Below are 26498 nucleotides of genomic sequence, written 5' to 3'. Positions count from 1 at the left end.
TGTACATGATGTATGTTTTTGACCCTTCATTGTAATGTACATGATGTATGTTTTTTTTATATTTAATATTGTTACTCATTAACGTGCGTGCTGAAATACCACCAGTATTAGTATATCCAATTGCAGTCACTGCAGAGAGGATCTCAGTTGCTTATCAGTGCTAAGAGAAGCTCACCTCTTTAGAGCTGTCATAAAGAGATGTGGGGCTGACTTACTAAAACTGGAGAGAGCAAAATCTAGTGCAGCTTCTAACTTCAGCCTGTTCAACTACTGGAACTGGAAGCTGATTTCTATGCAGAGCTGCACCAGATTTTGTACTCTCCAGTTTTAGTAAATCGACCCCATAGCCACTATATGGAAACAAAACACAAAGGGGGCCTATACTACTCTATAATCCAAAGAGCAGGAAGTCAGGTCACATCAAAGTCACTGACTTCAAGTTCACATTACTTTATGACAAATGTATTTCAATTTGTTCAGCGCTGATAATTAAAGCAAACAGTTATGTAAATAATAAAATATCTCCTTAAAATGAAGTGAAAAAAATTGTGATACAAAAGGCCGCCAAACGTGATAAAGTTTTATAATCAAAAATCCATGCAAACACTCCTTCATAAAGATTTGCGCATAATGTGTTGGATTGGTGTATCGTCCTAAAATCTCCACCACCATACATAAAGTCCTCCAAACGTGACAAAATCACAATTAGAAATTCATGTAAACTGTGTAGCTGTATTGCTGTAACTAGTTTAGCAAAGACTGGTAAATCAGCCAGCCGTCAGCCACTCAGCTTCTCGCCTCTCCTGGGAGAGCTGAGGAGCTGAGTGGCCAGCGGGTGGCAGATTTACCAGTCTTTGCTAAACTACTGATCCTGCAATACAACTACACAGTTGGATGAGTGGATGGTGGACGAGTACTAGTCTAAATATGGAGCAAGTGTAAAGCCGGCCATAGATGGAGCGATTTTATTTAATGCAATCATGGAAAAAAAATCGCTTGAATTCCCCCATCCCTACCGCGGAGCCATTGTGTTCTATTGTTGTAACTGCTAGCCGTAATCACTGTGTCCTGCGGGCAGGGAAGGCTTCCCCCCACCTCCCTGCCGGGAGAACACAATGGCTCCTGCAAAGGGATTTCCCCATCTACCCTGACTATGTTGATAGGGGAATTGAGCAATTTTTCTTTCCATGGTTGCAGGAAAGAAAATCACTCAATCTGTGGCCAACTTTACACTTGCTCCATATACAGGCTAGTACTCGTCCACCTTCCACTTAGTAATCTTAGGATGAGCATATGAAAGCCAAAAAGAAGCTCACATAGTGTGATACTATTCAAATAACTTTATTAAGCAACATTAAAAAAAATATACAAAGGATCAGAAGAAGCACAAAAACAAAAGGACAACTGTGTAGCTGTATTGCTGGATCGGGGTAGTTTAGCAGAGACCGGTAAATCTGCCAGCCGCTGCCCACTTAGCTCCTCGGCTCTCCAGCTATCCCACCTTCCGTACAAGCAGATACACTAGTTTGATTGCCTTGTAGTGGATATCTGCTTGTGCTGAAGCTGGGAGAGGTGAGAAGCTGAGTGGCTGACAGCTTTTTTTTAAGAGCAATTTTAGAGCAATTCTATTGTTTACACGTGTGTTTGCTTTAATTATCAGAGCTGTATAAAGTGAGATTTATTTATCATAAAGAACTGCACACTTGAAGTCAGTGACTTTGATGTGACCTGACTTCCTGCTCTGTGGATTATAGAGTAGTATAGGCCCCCTTTGTGTTTTGTTTCCATGTAGTGGCTATGGGGTTGATTTACAAAAACTGGACAGTACAAAATCTAGTGCAGCTCTGCATAGAATCAATCGGCTTCCAGGTTTTATTGTCAAAGCTTAATTGAATAAACTGTAGTTAGAAGCTGATTGGTTACTATGCACAACTGCATCAGATTTTGCACTGTGCCAGTAGCACCAGAAATATATGATCTCTGTCCAGTTTCCTTTGGCAGCAGCTGCTATGAACAAAGTGCTGTTCCTGCAATGAAAGTGACCCTGTTTTTCTAGCAAAGAATTCTGCCAGCCAGCTAAAAAATTGCACAAAAAAATTCTATCTTTTTTTTTTTTGCGTTTTCCAGATCACACTTATACAGAACAATTACCGTTCTGATTGTATTTGTCACATTTGAGCTGATCTGAAGCTATAGAAATAGTATGCTTAGTTTTAAAGCTTCCAGTAAGCACAACCAAAAATGTAGGTTCACAACAAAACTGGTTTAGTAAAGTTGTGCATCAATCAACCTTTGCATTTAGCAAAACCTAAAGCAACAGATAGCCTTGGGGAACTGATTGATCTGAACATTTTCTTCATCTTTTATAATGTAGTTTATGGAAAAAAACAGGCTGTAGATGTGATCTACAGAACTTTGCCATGGCTGACACGGTAACAGTTTATTACATGTTCGGAGACTCTGCTATGAAATAACAAATACATTGCTTTTCACACTGAGCTGAGGGAATGAAGTTTTCACTCCCGCATGTCATTCCTGATTTCGGCTGCGTTTTCACAGACATCTGTGCGGCTTTCTGCATAGATGTCAATGGAAATTGCACCCTGAAATTGCAAAAAGTAGTACAGAAACTACTTTTTGAAATCGGTGCCACTGCCGGCAATTGCTGCTGATTTGACATGTCAAATTGCATGTCAAAATGCACCAGTGTGAACCAGGCCTAAAGCAGAGTTCCACCCACATTTCGCAGTCCTCACCATCCAGCAGTAATGTGTGCAGTAATTACAAATTGGAATATTTTTTTTGATTAGTTACTCTATTCATTCTTTATTCCACTTTAACTCCCCCCCCCCCCCCCCCCCCGGCCATGGCCGCGTGTGTCATTTCTGGCTTTGCCATGTCTCCTGGGAGATGTGTGCCATCAATCCCAGGAGACAACAGGCATCTTCCTGCGCTACACCCTGTGTATACTGCACACACGCGAGATCAGGAGATCCATGCTGGGTAGCCAGCAACACCTTATCCCGAAACAGACTCCAAGTGGGCTTCACATTGAAGATGGAAATGCTCTGCATAACAGAAAACAAACGTGAATAACTAAAAAATACGAGACTTGCGTGTAATTACCAAAATTTCCGCTCATTAAAGTATCTGTCAAAGAACTATGATAGGTCATATATCTTCTTATAAACAGTGTGCTTATCGAGTCTGATGGTGTCATTTTGTGGATTTTATATTACTCAGATTTTGTAATAAGATTAGATTTTGTAATAAAACCTGACTTTGTGACATCTGATTTTCCTTATTTTCTTTCACTTTGTATGCAGTGTGCAAGTTTAAGTCTCACAAGCGGTGTGCCGTGAGAGCTACAAACAACTGCAAATGGACTACTTTGGCCTCAATTGGGAAAGACATCATAGAGGATGAGGATGGGGTTAGTATGCCTTAACAAGAGGCAGTGTCAGTTTGTCTGACTTACTTTTCTCATGGCACATTGAGGTTTACACTGCTTAATACAACCTATGCTAAAGAAAGCTTGTTACTGTGTTTGGCCTCTACAGGTATCAATGCCACACCAGTGGTTGGAGGGGAACCTGCCTGTTAGTGCCAAGTGTACGGTATGCGAGAAGACTTGTGGCAGTGTGCTGCGCCTACAAGACTGGCAGTGTCTGTGGTGCAAAGCAGCGGTAAGACACAAACTAGACCATCCTTTTTCAAACAATAAAAAATGTTTTCAATTATAATCACAAAATTATCAGTAATTATAAAGTTAGTGATTGAAAACCCTCACCTTGTAAAACAATTCAAAAAATAGAAATGAAAGGCAAAACATCTGTGTATAGATATTAAAAAAAACATTATGAATACCTTTTTCCCTTTTTCCTATGTGATCACATTCCCTCTGTTCTCAGCTGCAAAAGAGCTCAGAGAGCTGGAGGGGAAGCAGCAGCAGCACACTGATCTTTCCAGTGAAAGGCTGTGCAGGGGGTGTGTGTCAGGACAAGTCTGATCATTGGAGGAGAACAGGCTAAGTTCTCAGCATAGCTAGAGAACTGACAATGCTGGGCTTTCATGCTTTGTGTGGTCCGTTTTTAATAGGAATGCAGAGGGACTGGCAGGAACACCAGAGATTTCACACAGGAAGCAATATAAAGAGAACAGGATACTTTTTCATACAAGTACATGGTGCAGCAGGAATATATCGGGAATATGAAATGTTGTTTTTTTCAAACACTTTAAAATGAAAAGTAGTAATAATGTCCAGAAAAGAAGCACAAGACAGTCCCTGACGTCAGTGGTCATTGGAGAAGTGCCTTCTTACATTAGTGGTCTGTGAGAAAAATGCCATCTTTATAGACTGCTAAAAACAGCAGCATGCTACTGACTCCACCAAGGCATGCTGGCCCTTTGAACTATGCAGGCTCTGTCAGATTAGAGGTCAGTTTGCCACTGTTCAAGGAACCTCTGGAAACTTCTGAAGGAACCCAAGGAACTCTGGTAGGGAATGGCTGTACTTGGCCATGTAAGAATTTTCTTTGATTGGGATGAGTAAGCTGTGTTCTGGCTCATCCGTGGGACTTTAAAATGTGGCCGCCTTTTTATATTATATTTATATTGCTGTTCTTTATTTAGCATTTTAAATACTAGTTACTATGTTTTCAATTAAAAGGGAGTGGTCACAGTTCTGGACAGCCCCGTGCTCTTCATAAATATTTTTTCTGATTCATTATAAAATTCCCTGAGGCTGTATTGAATGAAATATGATTTTGTGACAGTCAAATATTCCTTCTAAATTCTCTATTAATAAGCATGTACTACTTGTTTTCCCTATTTGGATCTGGCACAACTTACTTTTCCCCTTTTAAATATCGGGGTTGATTGCCTCTAAGCCTGGAGTGAAAGGAATGTCTCCTTCCTCTTCTTTTTTTTTTTGCCCTTTCCAAAGTGTTTGTAAAGGCTTATTTTTTTATTTTTATTTTTTGAAAGAATAAACATGTTATACTTACCTGCTCTGTGCAATGGTGTTACACAGAGCAGCCTCGAACCTCCTCTTCCAGTGTTCCCATCTGCACTCCATGTTCCTCCTATTCTCAGTGCACCACCATAGGAAGCTGCTTCCTATGGGGGCACACCTGCATGACACACAGCATGGCTCACCCTCACCCCCACCCCCTGCTCTCTGCTCACAGGATTGATTGACAGCAGCAGGAGCCAATGGCTCCCATTGCTGCCTCTCTGTCCTGTGAGGAGCGAGAGACCACAGCTGCTGCAGACGGGCACAGCGCTGAATTGAGATAGGACTCAGGTAAGTTTAAGGGGCTGAGGGAGCAATACTTCCACTGGGACATGTTTTTACCTTAAAGTGAATGTAAACTGATTTTTTTTTTTTTTTTATTATTATTAATTAAGGCTTGCACCTTGTACAGTATAGGATTTTATGTTATCTGTGCCCAGTCTTGCCATGAAGAGTTAATCCAGCTCAGAGCAGTCCTCTTATCTTTTTTTCAGTGAGATAAAAACTGACACACAGAGAAATAGGAGTCCATTTCTCCCCCTTGCTGTGAGTGACAGAGGATTTCCTTATCTCATGCAGGAGCCAGAGAGAGGCATTCTGTGTACTTCAGATCCCCTCCTCATCTCTTCTCCAGCTCTACCAGGATTGGCTGCACCACAGCTCAGCTTGATTGGGCATGCTGAAGTCATGTGGTGACTTTCCTGGGTTTTGACTGGATGTTAGTGATCATAGCAGAAGTTCAGTGTAAGAAATACACAGGAGAAAATGCATGTTGACAAGGGGAGTGTAGAGGTGGGTGGGAGACTACTGACCTCACGACTCCACCCACCGAGCTCCAGGTAACAGACCCACCCACAGAATCTTCAGTTTTGAGGGTCTCATAATGGACAGAGGTGAGACATTTGAGGGTTAAGGATACATGAAGGAGGCATGTATATCCTTATAGATCACCACTATAGCAGTACCGTATATACTAGAGTATAAGCCGAGTTTTTCAGCACATTTTTTGTGCTGAAAGTGGCCCCCTCAGCTTATACTCGAGTCAAGCACTGTTCTGGTGCAAAGAATTACATTTTCCAAACCGACTTTGGTGCCCCCAATTTGGTGTGCAAACCCAGTTGAACTAGCACTACAACATATCCAAAGCTGGGGTTCCTAGCGCCAAGTGGCCCCGAGATATGGGGCCCCAAAGTCGGTTCGGAAAATGTCATTCTCTGCTGCAGAAAAGTGCTGGACATTTTCCGAACAGACTTTGGAGCCCCGTATCTCAGGGCCACTTGGTGCTAGGAACCCCAGCTTTGGATATGTTGTAGTGCTAGTTCCACTGGGCTTGCACACCAAATTTGGGGTTCCCGAGATACGGTGCCCTAAATTCGGTCAACTGTGTCCATCTGCAGCAATGTCATTTCGGGACCCCTTGGGTCCAGAGACCACAAATTTTGGCTGCAGCTAGGAGGTATCTAGGAACCCTTAACTACCAAGTTTGAAGTTCGGGGGACCTATGGCTGCTAATGGGCACAGTGAGAGGCATGCAAATGGGCACAGTGAGGCTGCAAATGGGCATTGTTGACCCTCTTTTCCACTTACAGTAGCTGCGCATTTCTCATCTTAGGCTTATACTCGAGTCAATACGTTTTCCCAGTTTTATGTGGTAAAATTAGGTGTCTCGGCTTATATTACGGTAGTTTAGAAAGGATGAGAGTGAATTACATCCACTTTAATGCAAGGAATGCTTTAAGGTAAAAAATGTTCTGCCTTTAGAATAGTTTTAACTTAATCCTGCCCATGTGCCCGGTGCTGCCATAGGGATTATTGGCCTTACTTTGCATATGCGCCTTGGATTTCTTTTATTCCCTATTGCAGTGCTTGAGGCATACACAAGGTTATGAATATGCTCATATATGCAGTATATTTCCTCTTATTTTTTTGCTGGGTTGTCCTCTACAAACATGCACTCCTAGCGAATCCAGCGTTGTTGTGCCTAAGCCTACCGTTTCTCTGCTGATTACCTGGTCCTGTGTGGCCATCTTCCCCTCGTACGTCATCTGAGGGGCAACTGCCTCTACCTGGTTCTTGCAGCTGGCCCCCACAGTAAGCATATTCCTTGGAGCAACGTTGGGGAGCTGGCTACAAGAAGAGACAGCAGTGTGTCGTGGTGCATGGAAATTCCATTGTCACATAGGTCAGAATCCCGGGAGGTTTAAAAAAATAAATAAAAAGATTAAAAAAAAAAAAAAAAAAAAAATCAAAAGTGGTTGGGGAAGGGTAAAGGTACATTTTTAAGCTTGTGCTCTGGAGTATGCGGTTTTCCAGGCTTGAAAACATTGTCCCGCCCTGTGTATATAAAAACATTTTTTTTTTTTTTTTTTTTTTTTAGATTTGGATAAAGTGCTGAAAACCACTGAAGGATTCAGTGTAAAAAGTAACTAAATCACCATTATTGTACTACTACAAATGTGTGGTTTGTACTGCTATTAAACATCAGGGGCCTCAAATTCAAACTCGAATAAATTAAGATACAAATGTTGCTTTAATCAGCTAAATGTATTAATTGACTGTGGCCTATTACATGACTTTTACATTTTTATGTAATTTTATAATCAAAGCCTGTACTGGCAATCTGCAGCCACTGGCATTAACCAGTAGATTTGTTTTGTATAAGAACATTTGGGCTCTTCTGAGTCTATATAAGATATGCCCTGCTTTAAAGTGGAATTCTCTTCTCCTACTTTTCCCAAAAAACAAATGTGTTCTAGTTGTATTGCCTATTACCCTTGTAGCCCCGTGTTCTAAGGGACTGGAGACAAATCTTCAGTCCCTTTGCAGCTAACCTGGTCAGACATATTGCCAGTTTATAGTAACCATTGTATGCAGACACCAGCTTTTTAGGAGTATACATTTGTATGGATCAATAAAGTTTTTTTGGAACTTTGGACCGAGTGTGGGATCATCCATATATACTCAGCAGCTTGGATCAGGGAACCCTTTCCCAGGACCTGTGTTTTCCTCAGAACAGGGGACAATGGAGGTGGAGCAGGTATACTTTTTGTATATCCTCCATTTGTGTATGAATGTACAGTATAGTACAGAACGGTAGGACAGGCATCACATTTTCTACTAGGGAAGTTGCTGAAGATGAATACCACTTGAAGGTATTTATGTATACTGGTGAAAGAGCTAATCTTTAACTCATTGCCACAAGTTTTAAATAAGTGATTTGCTATTATAGACAGCATCTCCACTTTTACTGTAGATTTCTTGCTTCAATATTTATATAATCTATAGATTGCTGATCGCCCCCATTATTAGTGTAAAAAAAAAAAAAAATTCCAAAAAAAATCTTAAAGTTCGTAGACACTATAACATTTGCGTAAACAAATCAATATATACAAATCACTTATTGGGATTTTTTTACCAAAAATATGTAGCAGAATACATATTGACCTAAATTGATGAAGAAATTTGATTTTTTTTTTTTTACATTTTTTATTGGATATGTTTTATAGCAGAAAGTAAAAAAATATTATTTATTTTTTTTAAACTATCGGTCTGTTTTTGTATGTAGCTCAAAAGCTAATAAACCGCAGAGGTGATCAAATACCACCAACAAAAAAAGCTGATTGTGGGGAAAAAAATTTATTTGGATTCAGCGTCGCATGACCACGCAATCATCAGTTAAAATAACGCAGTACTGTATCGCAAAAAATGGTTAATCCACTTTAGTGTTTGTAACAGTTGACCTTTTTTTTGTTTAGAGAACAAATACAGAATGTTCTGAGCTGGTAATTGTGTCACAGATAAACTTTCTTAAACCTGATGGAGTAATAGAGTTTATCACATATACAGATGTGGGCTGGTTTCCTTCCTGTGTCACTGACGCTTTTTAGTAGTGGCACCAATTGCCAACTCCAAATAATACCTTTTTCCTGTCTTGCCACCAAATGACCTTGTACATGCAAGTACCCAAAGGGAGAGGTCGTTGCAACTTAATGTACAGGGTTTTATCAGGACTCATGGCTCAGGCACAGATGTTCAAAAAACTGACTGCACCATTTATCTGAATGTTTTTTCCAATTGGGCCCCCTGTGTGACATGTTAAATAGTAGTGCATGTTACACACGCAAAATGTGAACACTAGCACCTGTCATTAATTAACGCATTGTATAATGTAACCACATCTGACTTTGCTAGAAATTAAAAGTAAAGTGTAATCATTCTTCTCCATAGTAGCAATAACTGATTTAAACACAGATTAGACAGCAAGGACCTCATCAACCTGCAAACTGCATAACTCCAGGCCTTCTAATGGCTTTCTTTCTTTGTATTGACAGGTATGTATAGATGAAGGCTTAAAGAGGTCATTGATCTCTATAGAGACCAATAGTAACTGTACACAAGCGCTTCATCAAAGTAAAGGAATATTACTTGTTCTGTTGCCATTGCTCTGTGCTTGTGTGCACATTACTGACGTTGCACTGCAGCCTACCCCCTTGCTTCAGTTAATTGCTCAGACCCATGCATGAATTGCGCTCAAAGAAGTGGAGAGTGTCCAGTTAGCAAATCCAACATTTGGTAATACTAAGGATTCATTCAAATTTTTTTTTTTTATGGAGCTCCGCGGTGTAGGGTTTGTCAGACCCCTGTAAATAAAAAAAGCACACAGAGAGTAAAAAAATGTCAAACCTTCAAAGTGGAAGGGCCTCTAATCCTGAACCCTCCTGGGGTGCAAAGCTCCTGACAGGATTAAAGTACTCCATGGTCCTCCTAGGTGGAAGTTAAGTGGACCCACTTCTTGGGGACTAGCCAAAGCCGGTCCACCAAGTACTTGGTAAGGGGCTTTCCCAAAGAGAGATCCGTCTGACTGAGGAGAGGTGAATAACTCGAAGGCCACAGAACGTCTCCGTGACTTTAGGACAGGCCCCCGATAACCTGCACGTTCGGTCTCTGTGCAAACACACAAAACAAAAAAACATGCGCAGTGTAAGTACCTGTGAATAGATAGTGCAAAATAAAAAAAGTGCCAGTTGCAAAGATGAGGCAGGCCTTCCAGCCATAATAAAGGCTTACCCATGAGGTAAGGCTTACCCATGAGGCGTGTTCAAGAAAAGCAAGTAATGATGTGTCCTAGTGCCATTGAAAAAAAAACAAACACAATGGTGTGCCACTTACAAAGTGTAATTTTTCAGGGACCCTTGGGATGCCATCCTCAGGGGACACATCGCTGGGAGCTCCTTGCGCCTATAGGTTCATTCACATTGCCCACATGCTAAATGCTGTGTTTTGGCATACAGCTGTCAGTTTTTCCCCACAATTATCTGCGGTGCGGAGACAGTGTGATGTGCGTTTCAGCTCCTAGTACTGTTTTTTTTTTTTTTTTTTTTAACTTTGACGTACAGAAAGAGATACTTCAATCATGCCTCCACAGCAGCGAGATGACATGCAGTGTCATCACTGGGTCCGCAGAAAGGTGCAGCATGGTTGTATTTTTCCACACTGCACCGCACGTCACACTAACCCCGTGGTGTACAAGGGGAATGTAAAACTATAAATTTCTATGTGCCATTGAGGTGACTGGTGTTTATCCAGTCTGGAAAAAAAAACGCCAATTACCGCACATAGTGTGAAAGAGCTCTTAAACATCAGAACAGTACTGCCCAATGGACAAATGTACAGTTTATAGTACTAATCTACAGTATGAAGCCATATGCTACAACCTACAGCTTTCAACTTCAACTCTTTTGAGGTAAAAGTACACTGAATCAGACATCAGCGATTTGACTTTGACATACTGTATACATTTTGTGGAGTTCTCTTCTCTAAACACTGCAGTTCTGACTCGGCAGTATCTTAGGCCATGTGGATGGGTGACATGGAAGTGCTTAGGCTAGTCTGTCGAGTAATTTTTTGATTTATACAAACATCGATGTTTGCAAAACGTGAGATTGCCATAACAGGATGTTAAGTAATTGACAGCTCTTCTTGTTCTCAAGCCTTTAAAGTTTAACTGTCGGTAATACATCGTGTGACAGATCGTCCACAAGAGAGGAACTAAGAAAACTGTTCGTGCAATCCCTGTATAACGGATACCATTGTGAAATAAGGGATTGTGTACAGTCTCTAGGGTGATGAAAACAAAAGCTAGGGTTACTGTGTTATCTGTAACCAGGTCTGCAGATAACATTTTGGGGGTTTTCTGTGTTAATCCTAAACTGAATATAAGCTAGTAGATTTATGTACAAAAATTTGTATGAAAATTCTCAGTATATTCAACAGTTTGACGAATATCTTTCAGAAGTGCATAGCTTTTAACATTCAGTTTTGGAGTGAGTGGACTTTACAGAACAAAAGCCACAAAAACCACATACACAGATATATGTAACATACAAATAATGTATTATATTTCTGCATCCTGAGGTGTTTTTTATAATAATACAGGGTGGCAAAAAGCTTGACATCTGAGCGTTTTCAGCTCATAAAACGCCCCCAAAAAAGCCTGAAAAATGCCCAACAAGCAAAATCCCATTCATTTCAATGGCACCTGTTCACATTTTGAGCGTTTTGTCACCTGAAGCAAAATGCCTGAAAAACACCTTAAGCTCAAAAAAGAACATGAGCTTCTTTGGGGCAGATTACAGGCATTTTTCTGCTTTTTACATTGGTGGCCTGTACAAAATTGCGGTAAAAAAAGGATAAAAATGCGGTAAAACCACGTAACTTTGAAATGCTCGGGTGTGAACGCAGCTTCAAAGTTTGGTCATTGTGCTAGAAAATGGTGTATACACAAGGAAGGGGAATAGCGATAGCTATTTATCGCCAAGATTTCAGCTGATTCCTGTGTTTTGTCTTTTACTTTCCTACATGTAACTTGCCTTTTTTTTTTTTTTTTTTGAAGGTACATACATCCTGCAAGGAGTTTCTACCTAAAAAATGCCCACTTGGCCAGTGTAAAGTGTCTGTAATCCCCCCAACGGCCCTCAACAGCATAGACTCCGATGGTAAGTGATGGGACCTTGTGTAACCCCAGGAAGTGAGGAAAATTCTGTGCAACGCACAGGGGATCAGTGATTTTCCTCTGTTTTGTCTTTAACAGGGTTTTGGAAAGCCACCTGTCCCCCTTCCTGCACCAGCCCTTTGCTTGTGTTTGTCAATTCAAAGAGTGGAGATAACCAAGGTGTAAAGTTCTTGAGACGCTTCAAGCAGCTGTTGAACCCAGCTCAAGTTTTCGATCTCATGAATGGTGGACCTCATCTTGGGTAAGATATTTTTTTTGGTCATGCAGAACGGCAAGCAATAAATTAAGGTGCCCTGTGCACAACCTGCTGGTCTTGGGCCTTGGCAGCTAGTTGGCTGTGTTTTCCTGAGTTACCTAGACCTTCTGCTCAGCTTGTGGCTTAGTACAGCACAGACTTTTCTCATGGCTTTGTGTCATGTGTCCTATGAAGTAGCAAAAGCCAGACAACGCTTCCTCTTATTCTGTAGTGGATCAGGTGCCAACGAGGAGCTCGAAATGTTAGAACTGCTGCTACATTCCATTATACCTGCATTGCGAGAAGTGGCATATTAAGCAAGAGCAGGAAAAATATTCATTACACTGGTCTGTGCTAGCTAAATGTTTTTCTCAGCATTGTCTGGCAATAAAATATTTTTTAGTTTTGCTTTGAATTATTTCATGTTTGTCAGTTTCTTACAGTTTCTGTATAGTCCATTGCCTTTTCACTTTTTTTTATTTTGTTCTGTGATCTTTTATCATTGATTTTATAGTGAACGACACTGGATGTGAGCACAGTCATTTTAATGGGGCTTTATAGAGAACACAGATGAGTGCAGGGCTATAATGGCAATAATCTCTAGCAGCTGCTTACAACATATCCCCTGCCAATTGTCTTCTGCCAATCGCCTCTAGCATGTCCCCTGTCTCTGACACTTCTGTTATCATTCCCCCAGTCTCTGACACTATTAACATCACCCCAGTCTCTGACCACTTCTGTTAGCATTCCCCCAGTATGACCACTTCTGTTTGCTTTCCCCCTGTCTCTGACCACTTCTGTTAGTATTCCCCCTGTCTCTGACCACTTCTGTTTGCATTCCCCCAGTCTCTGACCACTTCTTTTAGCATTCCTTACAGTCTCTGACCACTTCTGTTAGCATTCCACCAGCCTTTGACAACTTCTGTTAGTATTCCCCTAGTCTCTGACCACTCCAGCATGTCTCCAGTGTTTGACTGTCTGCTGCAGCATGTCCCTAATCTCTGACCATTTTCTCTAGCATCAAGTTTATTGAATATAACATGCAGTCCTTGGTGATGTCATGGGCTATATTTGAGGCTTGCTATATCTTTTATGTATACCATCACTAGGTTAGAGAATTTTACTTTTTAGCTCTTTTGTTGGAGTTTTCTCTTTAGAAAGCGATGTTCTCCCTGCATCAGCTGCCTAGCTGCTTATTCTGTACAGTGATTATTTCAGAAGATTTCCACCTTCAGCTGAATAGGGAATATTTCCAGCACATGTTTTGCCAATAGCAAAGCAGATATTTGGTAAAAAACATTCATGCACCAATTTTTTTGTATCTCCTGCAGCAATCGATTATATTGCTTTAGCAACATAAATCACTGGCTTGTACACAAATCATAGTGGTCAGTTTTTATGGAGTTCTTTATGCATAAATAATTACATATGTTTTTATTTCACATGTAGTGATAAGAGGCTATCTTGATATAAACTAATAACTTGTATTATTCCTTTTAGCTTACGTCTGTTTCATAAATTCGACACTTTCAGAATATTGGTATGTGGTGGAGATGGAAGCGTAGGCTGGGTTCTCTCGGAAATAGATGCTCTAAATCTTCACAAGCAGGTAATAATGGTGTGAATGACTGTTAATGAATTTCAGACACCTTGGTAAACTTTCTTTATGTAATATATAAACCTTAAAGATGAGCTATCATAAAGCATGGGCTTCCATTGCTGACCACCTTCTAAAAATGTCAGTTGCCCTATAGCTTTAATACTTTGGCTCAGTGCAGATAAGGAATTTTGACTTAGACAAAGTTATTCATGTTGTTTCAGTAATCAACAATAAGACAACTGCCATTTTAAAAGAGGTCACATATTTCTTTAATGACAGGTGTCCTTTGAATGGAACAGTCTCATGGCTGTGCTGAGTGCAAGGTGTTTCACATTCGTTTGGAATTGTCGTTGTGCAGCTTATTGTTCTCTAACAGTGGCTGACAGCAGACAGGAGGATTATGGGTTACATTTCACTCTATAAATGCAGCTCTAAATCAAGTATTCTCCAATCTCTTCCATCTCACACAGTATTAGCAGTAATTACCGTAATCAGAAGCTTCCCATGCCACTCTTCTCAGTCTCCAGCTGAGAAGTAATGGGCAATCATTTTAAAGGTGCTTCTTGGAGTTTAGGAATTATTATCAGTGTACGAAGTCATTAAATGTTAAAAAAAAAAAATCTTGGCAGATGTAAGCAGTTAGGGTCTTTTACACTTGGGTTGATGCTTGTTAATATGCATTTGCCCATTCATTTGATGCAGCTAAAATCCGACTTGAATCCTTTTTCCTAATGCAGCATGGTACGTACATTGTGGTGCTCTGCGTTGTGGGTCTATTGCCGGTTGCTTTGTTAGTGTGTTAATGAAATGCATAAGTCTGAATGGGGCTTTAAACTTAGCCCATGTATATTCAGAAAAAAAAAACTTATGTTTAAATGATGCAATCGATAATTTCCTAAGATCACTCTTGCATTCTTAAAAATAAAAATTCTCCGCCCCAAGCTGCTCTTCTCCATCACCATTTGAAGCCTTGGTTACATAAGCAAAACAAGTTGTCTTGACAATGACAATCCTTGTCTTAAGATGACCCCCCAACGTGTTTCATCCTTCAGGGCTTGGTTGTAGAAGATAACAAGAGCTCTAGAACTAAGCCCTGTCAGGTGAAAGGCGTTAGAGGGGTGGTCCTAAGTTGGGCCCGTGTGTATGTCAGCCGGTCCGACAGAAGCCAGCTTCTGTCCAACAAGCATGCTGGAAAACCAGCAGCCGACCGGCTCCCGATTGGCTGAGAGTGCTAATTGGAGTGTTCTGGGGGAGGGACGGGGGTTGTCCCCATGCCAGAACACAACAACTCGGAGGGGGGGGGGGGGGGGGGGGAGAGATTGCTGTGCCAACAATGGATCGTTAATACAGCGGCTCTGACCGGAGCTGTCAAATTTTTTTCATGTTGAACGCAAAAAACTGTTAGTGTGTACCACTACCAGGCTTTAATGTCAAGCTTGTGGATATCCTATGCATTGCGGTGGCTGTCTCTCTTCAGTATTTTCCTAAAATAATTTGTTGTTAGTATCCAAATAATGTGCAACAAATTTAAATGTAAACCTTGGCTTTTATAACTTCCTACACATTTTCTTGTGACTGGAGAGTGATGCTGAATATGTAAAGATATAGTAATTCATTACAACTGTTGCAGATTTATGTTGTCAGCCACTTCTCAGCATAAAATAACACGTGTGGTTTTAACACGGTTTACATATGCGTATGCGACTTGCGTATGCGTTCACTTCTGCCTGTATGGGGAATGTAAACATCCCTTGTAATAGAGATGAAGATAACTGGTCCTGCTTTTGTGCGTTTTTGTTTAAAAAAAAATTCCTGGACTGCAAGTGATGTCAAGGCATCACTCCGGCCCTCCAAGGCCATGGAACTGATCAAAGACGATCTTCAATACTGGGGTTATGGCTGATATCCATAATCCCGGTAAACCACTTGCAAACCGTAACGTATATATACGTATTGTGGTTGGCAAGTGTTTAACAAAAGAAAGCTGGGCAGGGCTGACACCACTCAGTCCACAAAAATGCTGTGTATTGTCAGCATGCAACAGGACTTAGGATCTGAGTACATTTCTGCCAGATCAGCAAGTATTTTTCTGTACTTGAAGGGTCTTTAAAGGGAGAAAACATGATGGACTGTGCATGTCTAGCAGAGAGATACTGCATATGTTTTTTTAACACTGTATATTTAGCTCTGTACCAGGGATACTATTTAATATAAGCAGTGCTGAACAGCAGCTTTTTAAAATATATTATTGTAAGTATCTCCAGGTAAGTTGAGTTTTATGTTGATGAAATCACTTTTATATATGTACATGCAAATTTAAATATATTACAGTGGTCTTCAGTTTCATGTTTTTGACATCTGTCATTATCCATGATAGTTAGTTTTTTTTTTTATTTATTTTTTGTTTAGTGCCAGCTTGGGGTTTTGCCCCTAGGAACAGGGAATGACTTGGCAAGAGTGCTGGGCTGGGGCTCTGCATGTGATGATGACACCCAGTTACCCCAAATACTAGAGAAGTTTGAGAGGGCTGGCACTAAAATGCTGGACAGGTAAATTTGTTGTATAGTTCCTTTTTTTTTTTTTTTTAAACTATTATTATTTAAACAAATACAAAGTTTACAGTCTGTTGGACAATAACACACACACACACACTCACTAAAAATACATTGACAACATAATGTTACAAAGAGAGTAAAGTGTTGGGAAATTACTTCATAGTAAGGCCTCTTGCACACCAGGGTTAATTTTGAAATTAAGGTGTCCGTTTATGAAGCAGTGAAAAAATTTCACTTCATTCTCCGGCATTCACAGAGGAGATCGTTCTCCTCTGGGTGCCAGTTTATGAAGAGGTGTAGATCGCTTATCCTTTGGAGGATTGAAGCGATTTACAAACGCTTCGAACAGTGGAGAACAGCCCCTGATACTGGAATCTTGTGAGACATAAGAGACATAAGAGATTACAGCACCAGAAATTCACTGAAACACAGAGATGTCCGTTTATTAAGCAGTGATAAATTATCACCACTTAGTACACGGACATTCCCGGAGGAGACCGCCCACCTAGTTCACAAAATATCTGTCCCCCTACACTAATATATAAATATATATATATATAAATATATATACACACACACACACACACACACACACACACACACAGACATGGCAAGGGGACATGATTACTGTCTTGGGGGGGGGGGTCTGAAGGAAGAAGTCAAAAATCTCCCTCCTTCCCCTGGGTTTCTCTCTTCACTCCTCCATTCTGCATCTCTGAGCTGGTGAATCGGGGAGTGCGAGTTCGGACACAGATCGCCAGTGAAGTTCTGAGATCGCAGCTTCATAAACTGCCCGTTTCTGTGTAAGTCAATCACAGAATCTCAGTGTGTGGGGATGATCGGTGAAGAGCATGTTCTCCCCCGATCATCTCTGTTTCATAAACCCGTTAATGGACTGTGATCAGCGGTGATCCTTGGGATCACCGCTGATCACAGTTTCATAAACAGACACCCAAATTTTTTATTTAGTTTTAGTCATAGGGGGTTATTTACTAAAGGCAAATCCACTTTGCACTGCAAGTACACTTGGAAGTAAATTCGCTATAGATCCGAGGGGGACATGCAAGGAAAATAAAAAACAGCATTTTAGCTTGCACATGATTGGATGATAAAATCAGCAGAGCTTCCACTCATTTCAGATCTCTTAGATTTAGAGCGACTGCACTTCCAAGTGACTTGTAGTGCAAAGTGGATTTGCCTTTCATAAATAACCCCTATAGTGTTTTGACTAAAATTCCATTTTAGTTTTAGTCGTATTTTAGTCATCTGAATTGTTTTAATCGTATTTTAGTCAACTAAAATCTCCAGTACCACTTGACCTTCTGCTGTCCTCTGAGCTCCGCCTGTTTGTTAAAGCCCCAGCCCCCTGACTCTATCGGCAAGCTGTATTAGCTGACAGACGCAGGCTCCCTCTGCCTGCTGCCTGGAAGGTTTTGAACAATTCCCTGCAAACCACAGGGAAGAGGAACTCCTCTGTCAGATTTGTGTCTGGATGTGATGTTGTGAGCGTTTCCCCTCCCAGCAAGGTAGCAGTGCGCTTGGCACTATGTAAAATAACAGCCTCCCCAGACTGTCCAGTTCTCTGCCCTGTGCACTCCCTCACTCCCATTTACTTCTCCATCCCCACTTACAGCCTGGCATTACAGCCAACACAGTTTACTGTTTTTTGTTATTTTTTTTATATATATATTTTAAAGTTGCACTTCTGTTTCAGAAAAACAATAATATTGCTTTTTGACAAACTTGGTTTTATTTATGAAGACCTTATAAATCACAAGGGCTAAATCTGTGTCTGTAGTGCATGTACAAACCTTAATAACCATAAATAATAACATGTTATTACATTTTTACTCCAGGAGTATATAATGAGTTTGGCAATTCTAGAGAAATGCTTAAAGGAGTTGTAAAGGCAGAAGTTTTTTTTTATCTTAAAGCATTCTATGCATTAAGATAAAAAAAACCTTCTGTGTGTAGCAGCCTCCCCAGCACCCCCCAATTACTTGTCTGAGCCCCATAATTCTCCAGCAATGTCCACGGTTGTCTAAGCTGTCCGGGACACTCCTCCTGATTGGCTGAGAAACAGCAGTGGCGCCATTGGCTCCTGCGGCAGTCAAAAGTCAGTCAGCCAATCAGGGGAAAGAGGGGGCGGGGCTCTGAATGGATACACGGAACTCTGACTCGGCTCGGGTGCCCCCATAGAGAGTTGCTAGCTGAGGGGGCACTCGATAGGAGGGAGGGGCCAGAAGCAACAAAGAGGGACCCGAGAAGAGGAGGATCCAGGCTGCTCTGCGCAAAACCAATTGCACAGAGGAGTCAAGTATGACATGTTTATTATTTAAAAAAAAAAAAAAAAAAAAAAGAGACTTTATAATCACTTTAAAGTATAACTAAAGGCAAAACGTTTTGTTAGTGTTGGATAGAGTGGAGAGAGATTAGAAAAATTGTCAGGTTTTATTGCTATCTGTGTCCCCATTAAGGAGATTCACCCGCTCTATTTGTCCTGTTTATCGTTATCATTGAAAGTGAAAGTAAAGAAAAATCCCTAATTTTGGGTTGTCTCTAGAAAATATTAGAGGGGAAATCTTCCAATGGGGACACTGGTTCTGGGTGTTCTGGGGGTCCCAAAGGAATTCCAATAATTTGCAGGGATTTCCTCTCATTTCCTGTTTGGCTATGGGACAGGAAGTAAAGGGAAATCTCTACAATGGGACACAGATCAGTACCATGTGCAAGAGGCCTAATAAATGAAAGTAATACAGCATACAAAACTATAATAAAAAAACAATTAAAAGAATGTAACACTTCAATCTCGATCCAAATCAAATTCTCAACCACACAGCATTGATTAATTGGTAAGGAGAGGATTCTAGTGGTGTAGCGGGGTGTCATGTTTACTTTTAGTATGAAGAAAGTAAAGGGGTTTGTTCTTCACTGTAGGATAGTGGGTGGAGCCTTGCATGCCTTTTTATGTGCCTTGGTCAACTGTACATTCAAACACCACAGGAGTAACTTAACAGAGCCATTATTCCAAACTGCATTAAATGGTATCATTAGTGCAGAGCACAGAAACCACACCTTCTAATATAAAGTAGAAGTCTGGGCTAGAATCAACTAAACTTGAATACTGCTCCCACTCCCCTTTTAACACCTTTAGGAACTACCCTGCGGAAGAAAGTTGCTTATACTTACCTATTCTCTGGGCGCTCTGGTGCGGTCATGTGATTGCCTCCCAGCTTCAGGGGAGAGGAGGAACAGCTGACAACAAATACCCCATAGTAAGCCTATGGGTGAGGTCACTGCCCAGGCATTACACCTGTTGGCGTTCTCACCTCTTCACTGGAGACCAACCACTGGGGAGGTCACTTGATCGAACTGGAGAACTCTGAGAATTGGTAAGTATAAGAGTCTTGCCTTTACAGGGTAGTTAGTAGAGGAGTTAAAAGGTGGGTCGTAGCCGATTTAAGCATGGTTAGTACTAGCCCAGACTTCTACTTTAACAGTTTACGCTTTTTTGTGCTGGAAGCCTGAAAAGCTTAGTGCAAAGGAAGACTGACTGTCTTCTCACTTTACCATATCTGCTTATGAAAGAACAAATCTGATGGGCGTAATTCAGTTTATTTTTCTATGCAATGATCAATCCATTTTGGTATTTTAGGTTTGTAATAGAATGTTTAAAAATCTGTTGCTTCATCCTTGGCAGATGGAGTATCATGGTGTATGAGACCAAACTGCCAGCTCAGGTTTCAGATCCCTGTACCACAGAACCCAGCGACGGTTGTGAGGTTAGTACACACAATAATTAATACATGTGCTCGTTCTATAAGTTGGGTGTAAGTCACCTTGTAGGGAAGTACCAAGGTCCTTGGCAAGCCAAATGAGACTCTACAAATATATATTTTGTGTTCTCAGCTCTTAAACCTCTTTCTTCCTTCCAGGTGCGGCAGATTCTGGGTTATGAAAACTCTGTAGCCGCTCACTTATCTCAGATACTCAGCTCAGACCAACACTCTGTGGTTATCTCATCAGCTAAGTAAGTGTCAGTCATGACAGTTGGCATAGTAACCGTTACTTGTCATGGAATTGTCGTTCTAAAAATGCTATAGACACTTTCAACAACAGCAGAAGGAGCATGCAATCTCAGCCACTGCTGCAGCCTGTCAGATTTGGGCGGTTCCATGCTATGGCTGCAGCAGATGTAGTTGGGAAGAGTACATTGATTGCAGCCATAATGGAAAAGCTGTTTTCTTTACTTCTTTCCTTTCTTGCAAAATTGTAGTGATACTGTAGTGAAATGTTGTTTGAATCATTAACATAAAGTAGGCAGCTTTATAGGGATTTTGTACAGTGACAAATCACTGCTTCGTTGACTAGTTTTGTATAGCATTAAAAAGGGTCACTCACCCCTGCCACACTTAATTTGCAAAAACAAGGGTAGCCCAAAGAACATTTGTAACCATGTTCCCTTTTGTAAATTGACCAAACACTGCTTTGTTGAGAAGGTCTGTATAACTCTAAAAAGGGCCCCATTCAGTGCCACACTTTGCAATTTGCAAAACAAGGGTAGCCCGAAGAACATTTGCCATTTTTCTCCCTTCTGCATCCTGTTTTTTCCTGTGCTAAAGAGAAATGAAAAATCCAATATTGTCACATTATTTTTTCCTTGTACAGAATTCTACCAATCATGTGCACCCACAGATGTTTAAGAATGTTCTGTCACTTGTTAGCTTAAAAGAGAAGTATGGGTTTTTTGCATCTGTCCCCCGCCACCTCTGCAGTGACAACTGAGCGATCAAACATCGCTGACCGCTTAGTTCTCCCCCTCCACTCTGAGCACGGAGCTGCGACTGTCAGTCACCGGCTCTCTGCTTTGCTCCTCCATTGCTCACTGGAGCGCTGGGCTGGGGAGGGGAGGGAGTGGCTGGCTCCCAGCAGCGCAGCAGAGAGGCTGAGCCAACTAACTGATCCAGGCTTGTGGGTGCTTTCCCCATCCTGGACCGGCTGAGTGACAGCAGGCTTTAGCTGACTGTTGGCTGAACATGGGTCACAGGAGTGCAGAAAGAACTGCACTTATGTGATCTATAGGGAGAAGTAAGGCCAAAAAAAAGCTTTTTTCTTGCCTTTGAAACTCTAATAGAAGCAGCCAGTATAATGCATACAAAACCTACAGCCTCTCGGCTTTGTTTACATGTTGCTACTGATCTTCTGTTTGCTGGATGCCCTTGTGCAGTAGCTTTCAATAGGGTTCTATAGTCCTGTTTCCAGCGTCTTTTGCCTCTGGAGATGGTCGTAGAGAACCATTTGGGAGGCTGTGAAACAAGATAATTGAAATGTCACCAAATGAAAGCCTTGCTTGTCCCAAAAACAGTGACATAAGTGCTCCATATTTAAAGAGGGAGCCCACTGGGTCAAATTATTCTTAAAATCCCCCCCCCCCCCCAAAAAAAAAGGAAATGGCTCATACTAAAATAAAATAATATTTATTTAAAGGTTTAGTTCACCTTTGCAACATGTAGCATGTTCCACCTGTGTTTCCAGCTCCTACCTCCTCTCCCCCTGACCCCCCCCCCCCCCTCCCATTGTGACAGCGGACAGGGGATCTTCTCCCCGCACCCACTGTCACAGTTTAAAAATGGTATGGTGCGGCCATGCAGGGCTCCACTCACACGGCTGCACCATTCATTTACAGAGCTCTCTGAATGAATGAACTACAAGTGCTGTCAGCCACAGCGGCTGAAGGCACTGGTGAGTGTCCTCATAGTTCATTGATTCTTCTTGAAATTCAGCAACACCCTGCCCGTATTGGAGGTATGGGCAGACAGCTATACCTGAGAGTCTGCAGGATCTTGGCATTGCACCCAGGAACTGCTGATCGCTGGTGTAATGCTTTACAGGCTCCAATGTTAAATAAAAAAAAATACACTTTTCTTTTCACCTACAAAAAGATGTGCATTTATTTATTTTTATAAAAGGGGAAATTATCCTTTTACTCTTTTAAACAAATATAAAAACCTAGTATGTGCTCCTAATGACTACTGCAGTAGTATAGTATAACATACCTGGCATAACCACTTTTGAATATAATATAAAAACAATGTAGCGTACAAATATATCAGTTGTGTTATATGACCCAACGATGCACATGTACCATCTACATGATGATCACTATGTTCTCAAATAAATGGTGAATGCACTAATCTCCGCAGCCATTGATCTGTAAATAAATGTCACATGATACCTCAGTAGATGGATGTGCAATCACCAGTTGCAATGTAATTCTATAATGAGGGAATTGGTACTGATCTACTGTATATGCACTGAATATTAATCGTGTAGATAAAAATTATATAAAATATATATTAATGAATACAACAAATATATGTGTGAAAAATTGTAGTAAAATAAGGAGCTAAATATGAATGAAATGCTCCTACACCAATACACTGTACAATAAAGTGCAAAGTGCTAGAATAAACATAATCAAATATATCAATAAGAATGAAAGTATGCAAACATTCCAAATTTGTGATAAAAAAGATTAAAACATTCTGAACCACTACGGTTAAAGTCCCCAACTAGGATATGTACAAAACCAATTCATAAACCGAGTGTTGAAACTTGGTGAAAAGAACTGTTGAAAAAATAACAAAATATATATATAATGAAAAATAATAATGTCACACTCCCAAGTCTAAACAGGCACAAAATTGGCTCCATCCTAGAACCAATTTTGTGCCTGTTTAGACTTGGGAGTGTGATACCTGTGTGGTGAGACAAGGCCTATGTGGCCTGTCTCTGTAACAAGGAGATAGGTGCTGGGCACCTAGCGGATAGCCAGGGAAACCTGTGTGCAGATGTTTAATGCTGGGGAAACCGCGACACCAGAGAAGGGAAGGACGGCCACTGAACTGAGGATTGTCACTAAAGAGCATCACTGCTGGATTTGGTCTACATGCCTTTTACCCCTGCAGGGGTTGGGCACTCTGGTGAGTGTGGGCATGAGTGGGGGTGCAGTGGAAGACGGGGAGCACTTGCCACATTAAAAATATTGCCACTGTATCGAAAGGACACACTACAGTTTTTTCTGAATACATATTTTTTGGGACATTATTATTTTTCATTATATACATTTTGTTATTTTTTCAACAGTTCTTTTCACCAAGTTTCAACACTCGGTTTATGAATTGGTTTTGTACATATCCTAGTTGGGGACTTTAACCGTAGTGGTTCAGAATGTTTTAATATTTTACACTATCTTCTTTATCACAAATTTGGAATGTTTGCATACTTTCATTCTTATTGATATATTTGATTATGTTTGTTCTAGCACTTTGCACTTTATTGTATAGTATATTGGTGTAGGAGCATTTCATTCATATTTAGCTCCTTATTTCACTACAATTTTTCACACATATACTTGTTGTATTCATTAATATATATTTTATATAATTTTTATCTACACGATTAATATTCACTGCATATACAGTAGAACAGCGCCAATTCCCTCATTATAGATTTTTTTCTGATTTGAATTTCACCTAGGTGATATTCTGTGTTAGGGGGGCTGCAGTTCTTTTTTCTTCCTTGTTTCCTAAGCGCGGAACCATCGTCTATGACCAGTTGCAATGTAATGTTGACTATCTGTTAATTTGTGTCCTCTCATGTGCATAGGTATGTATCAGACACCTAATCAATGTAGAATTGCCAGTGTATTACTATATCAAAATAAAAGTGGTATTACATATGATAAACGCCAAATACAGCTTGCTGTGGATGCATTTAACCCACACTGATTTGTTCTAACAATATGCAGAACGCAAGCCTCCTTGGTAAAAGTCCAGTTCCATAGTACATATATACGCTGCACCCCAAATGAAAGGTGGGTGTATTGCCATGATATATACAGGTACTCAAGGAGAAGTAATGGTGCCCTAATTGGTGATACTAAAGATTGTATTGACTTGCATGCGCAGAGGATTGCGGAGATTTACATCTTCACATAAATCCTATGTAGTGTGAGACACAATGGAGGTTATTTACTAAAATTGGAGCATGCAAAATCTGGTGCAGCTCTGCATAGAAACCAATCGGCTTCCAGGTTTTATTGTCAAAGCTTAATCGGAACAAGCTGAAAGTAGAAGCTGATTGATTACCATGCACAGTTACACCAGATTCTGAGTTTTAGTAGCTCCCCCAATGTGACATCTGTAATATAAATCTATCTACACACAGTAAACATCATGCACATCCTCTCACCAACATATGCAGTGCATCTACATAAGGCAAGTGTGTCAGCACTGCATGGAAAATGTGTAGAAGCAAAGCACCAAGCTCGCATGCACAGCATCAAATATGATGGCACAAATGGCGGCAGGCCTCTGGGTGGCAATCTGGTTTCACCTGACGGCTTCAGGGCAAGTTATATATGTATCATCTGTCCTTCCTTAAAGTGATATTAAAGTCTTCTTTTTTTTTAAAATAACAAGCATGTTATACTTACCTGCTTTGTGCAGTGGTTTTGCACAGAGCAGCCCAGATCCTCCTCTTCTCGGGTCCCTCACTGGCGCTCCTGGCCCCTCCCTCATGTTTAGTACCCCCACAGCAAGCAGCTTGCTGTGGGGCACCCGAGTCAAGCCGCTGCTCTGTGTGTCCATTCAGGCACGGAGCCACGGCTCGGCCTGCCCCCTCTCCTCATTGGCCTATTGACTTTGATTGACAGCAGTGGGAGCCAATGGCACCCCTTGCTGTGTCTCCACTAAGCTGGGGCTCTGGTAAGTATGAGGGGGGCTGCTGCCCACAGAAAGTTTTTTTTTTTTTTTTTATCCTAATGAATAGAATGCATTAATAAACATCCTTCAGCCTTTAGAACCACTTTAAATGTCATCCCTAAGAAATACGTATTATGTCACAGCTAAGTTTTCAAGTCTGTAGGATGTGAGGTAAGCTGTTCCTGAGATGTTGCAGACACCGCACCTGGCACCAAACATTTAGTTTAGTGGTTTAACTCAGGTATGTTCTAAATTAAAATATTTGGTCATATAGCTGAACCACTTGACCAGCAGGTTTAGCTATTTGTGCTCTCAAACAGGTGTACCTAATAGATAATAATGCGTGTCGGGACCCCATGGGGCAAAGGACCGTGCTATACCGCAGATGGACACCGGCGGCAAAAAACGCCCTAAGGCGATTCAGTTCACATAGGTAGCGCTATACAAGTCACTCATTCATTCATTCATTCATTCAATAAGAGGCAGCTTGGTTTAGATCTATATATGGTGGGGGAAAATGTGTATATATAGAAATAAACCATCTAAATACCAATTGTATCCAATATGGGGGGTAGTCTGATATTTATTTTCATATTTTCTTAGGGTCCTATGTGAAACTGTAAAAGATTTTGTTGCCCGTGTTGGGAAGGCCTATGAGAGGATGACGGAGAGTTGTGAAGAATCTGAAACAATGGCAGGAAAGGTATTTTATGTTCCAGGCTCAGTTTAAAGAACCAGTGTATTACATTTTATTGCAATTAGGACTTGAATACAGGCAGTTCTTTAGCTGTGTTTAATGCACTTTTAAAACAATGTAACACTGGGTAACTTTAGCCTGTTTTTCCTTTTGGTATGAATAAATGCAGGCATTTTTTGCAAACTGAAAAAGATATGATTGCAAAATATAAGCGAGTTTAGATTGGGATAAAAAAAATACAATTGCATATCTCACTCAACTTTGTTTTAGGGCTCATTCACACTTGCCTGGTGTCAGTGAAGGTGGTACCTTGTGGTTTTTACAACACAAGGCATACTTTTTTCATCTCAACTTCATTGAAATGCAACAAAGTGAACACAGGGACAGACAGAGATCTGCAAAGCTCTGCAGACATGCTACAGATTTCCACACCGCAGTACTATACATCCTGCTGCCTGTGTTTTAATGTAAACAGGGAACATAGAAAACAGTTGTTTTCTGAGTGCCCTTGTGGAGATAGGCATTTTCTTAGTACAGAAAAATTAGAATCTTAAGTCTTAGGCCTTTGCTACATTTTTGATTCTGTAGATACTACAAAATCACCTTTCCTTAACATTTTT

General features: G+C 40.8%; 1 protein-coding gene across 5 annotated transcripts in view; it reads left to right on the top strand.

The window, feature by feature from the left end:
* Positions 1 to 26498, top strand: part of DGKD (diacylglycerol kinase delta) — a 169345-nt gene that overhangs the window by 106520 nt on the left and 36327 nt on the right. For all 5 annotated transcript variants that reach the window (XM_073625749.1, XM_073625750.1, XM_073625748.1 and 2 more), the window contains exons 6-14: positions 3327 to 3433; positions 3561 to 3686; positions 11907 to 12009; positions 12105 to 12267; positions 13762 to 13870; positions 16271 to 16410; positions 20117 to 20198; positions 20352 to 20446; positions 25785 to 25884. In XM_073625749.1, the coding sequence (XP_073481850.1) occupies positions 3327 to 3433; positions 3561 to 3686; positions 11907 to 12009; positions 12105 to 12267; positions 13762 to 13870; positions 16271 to 16410; positions 20117 to 20198; positions 20352 to 20446; positions 25785 to 25884 (1025 nt within the window). The remainder of the gene's footprint in view (positions 1 to 3326; positions 3434 to 3560; positions 3687 to 11906; positions 12010 to 12104; positions 12268 to 13761; positions 13871 to 16270; positions 16411 to 20116; positions 20199 to 20351; positions 20447 to 25784; positions 25885 to 26498) is intronic.

This window comes from Aquarana catesbeiana, linkage group LG04 (assembly GCF_042186555.1).
Source record: "Aquarana catesbeiana isolate 2022-GZ linkage group LG04, ASM4218655v1, whole genome shotgun sequence".
Classification (NCBI taxonomy): Eukaryota; Metazoa; Chordata; class Amphibia; order Anura; family Ranidae; genus Aquarana; species Aquarana catesbeiana.
This window is presented reverse-complemented; position numbering and strand designations above follow the sequence as displayed.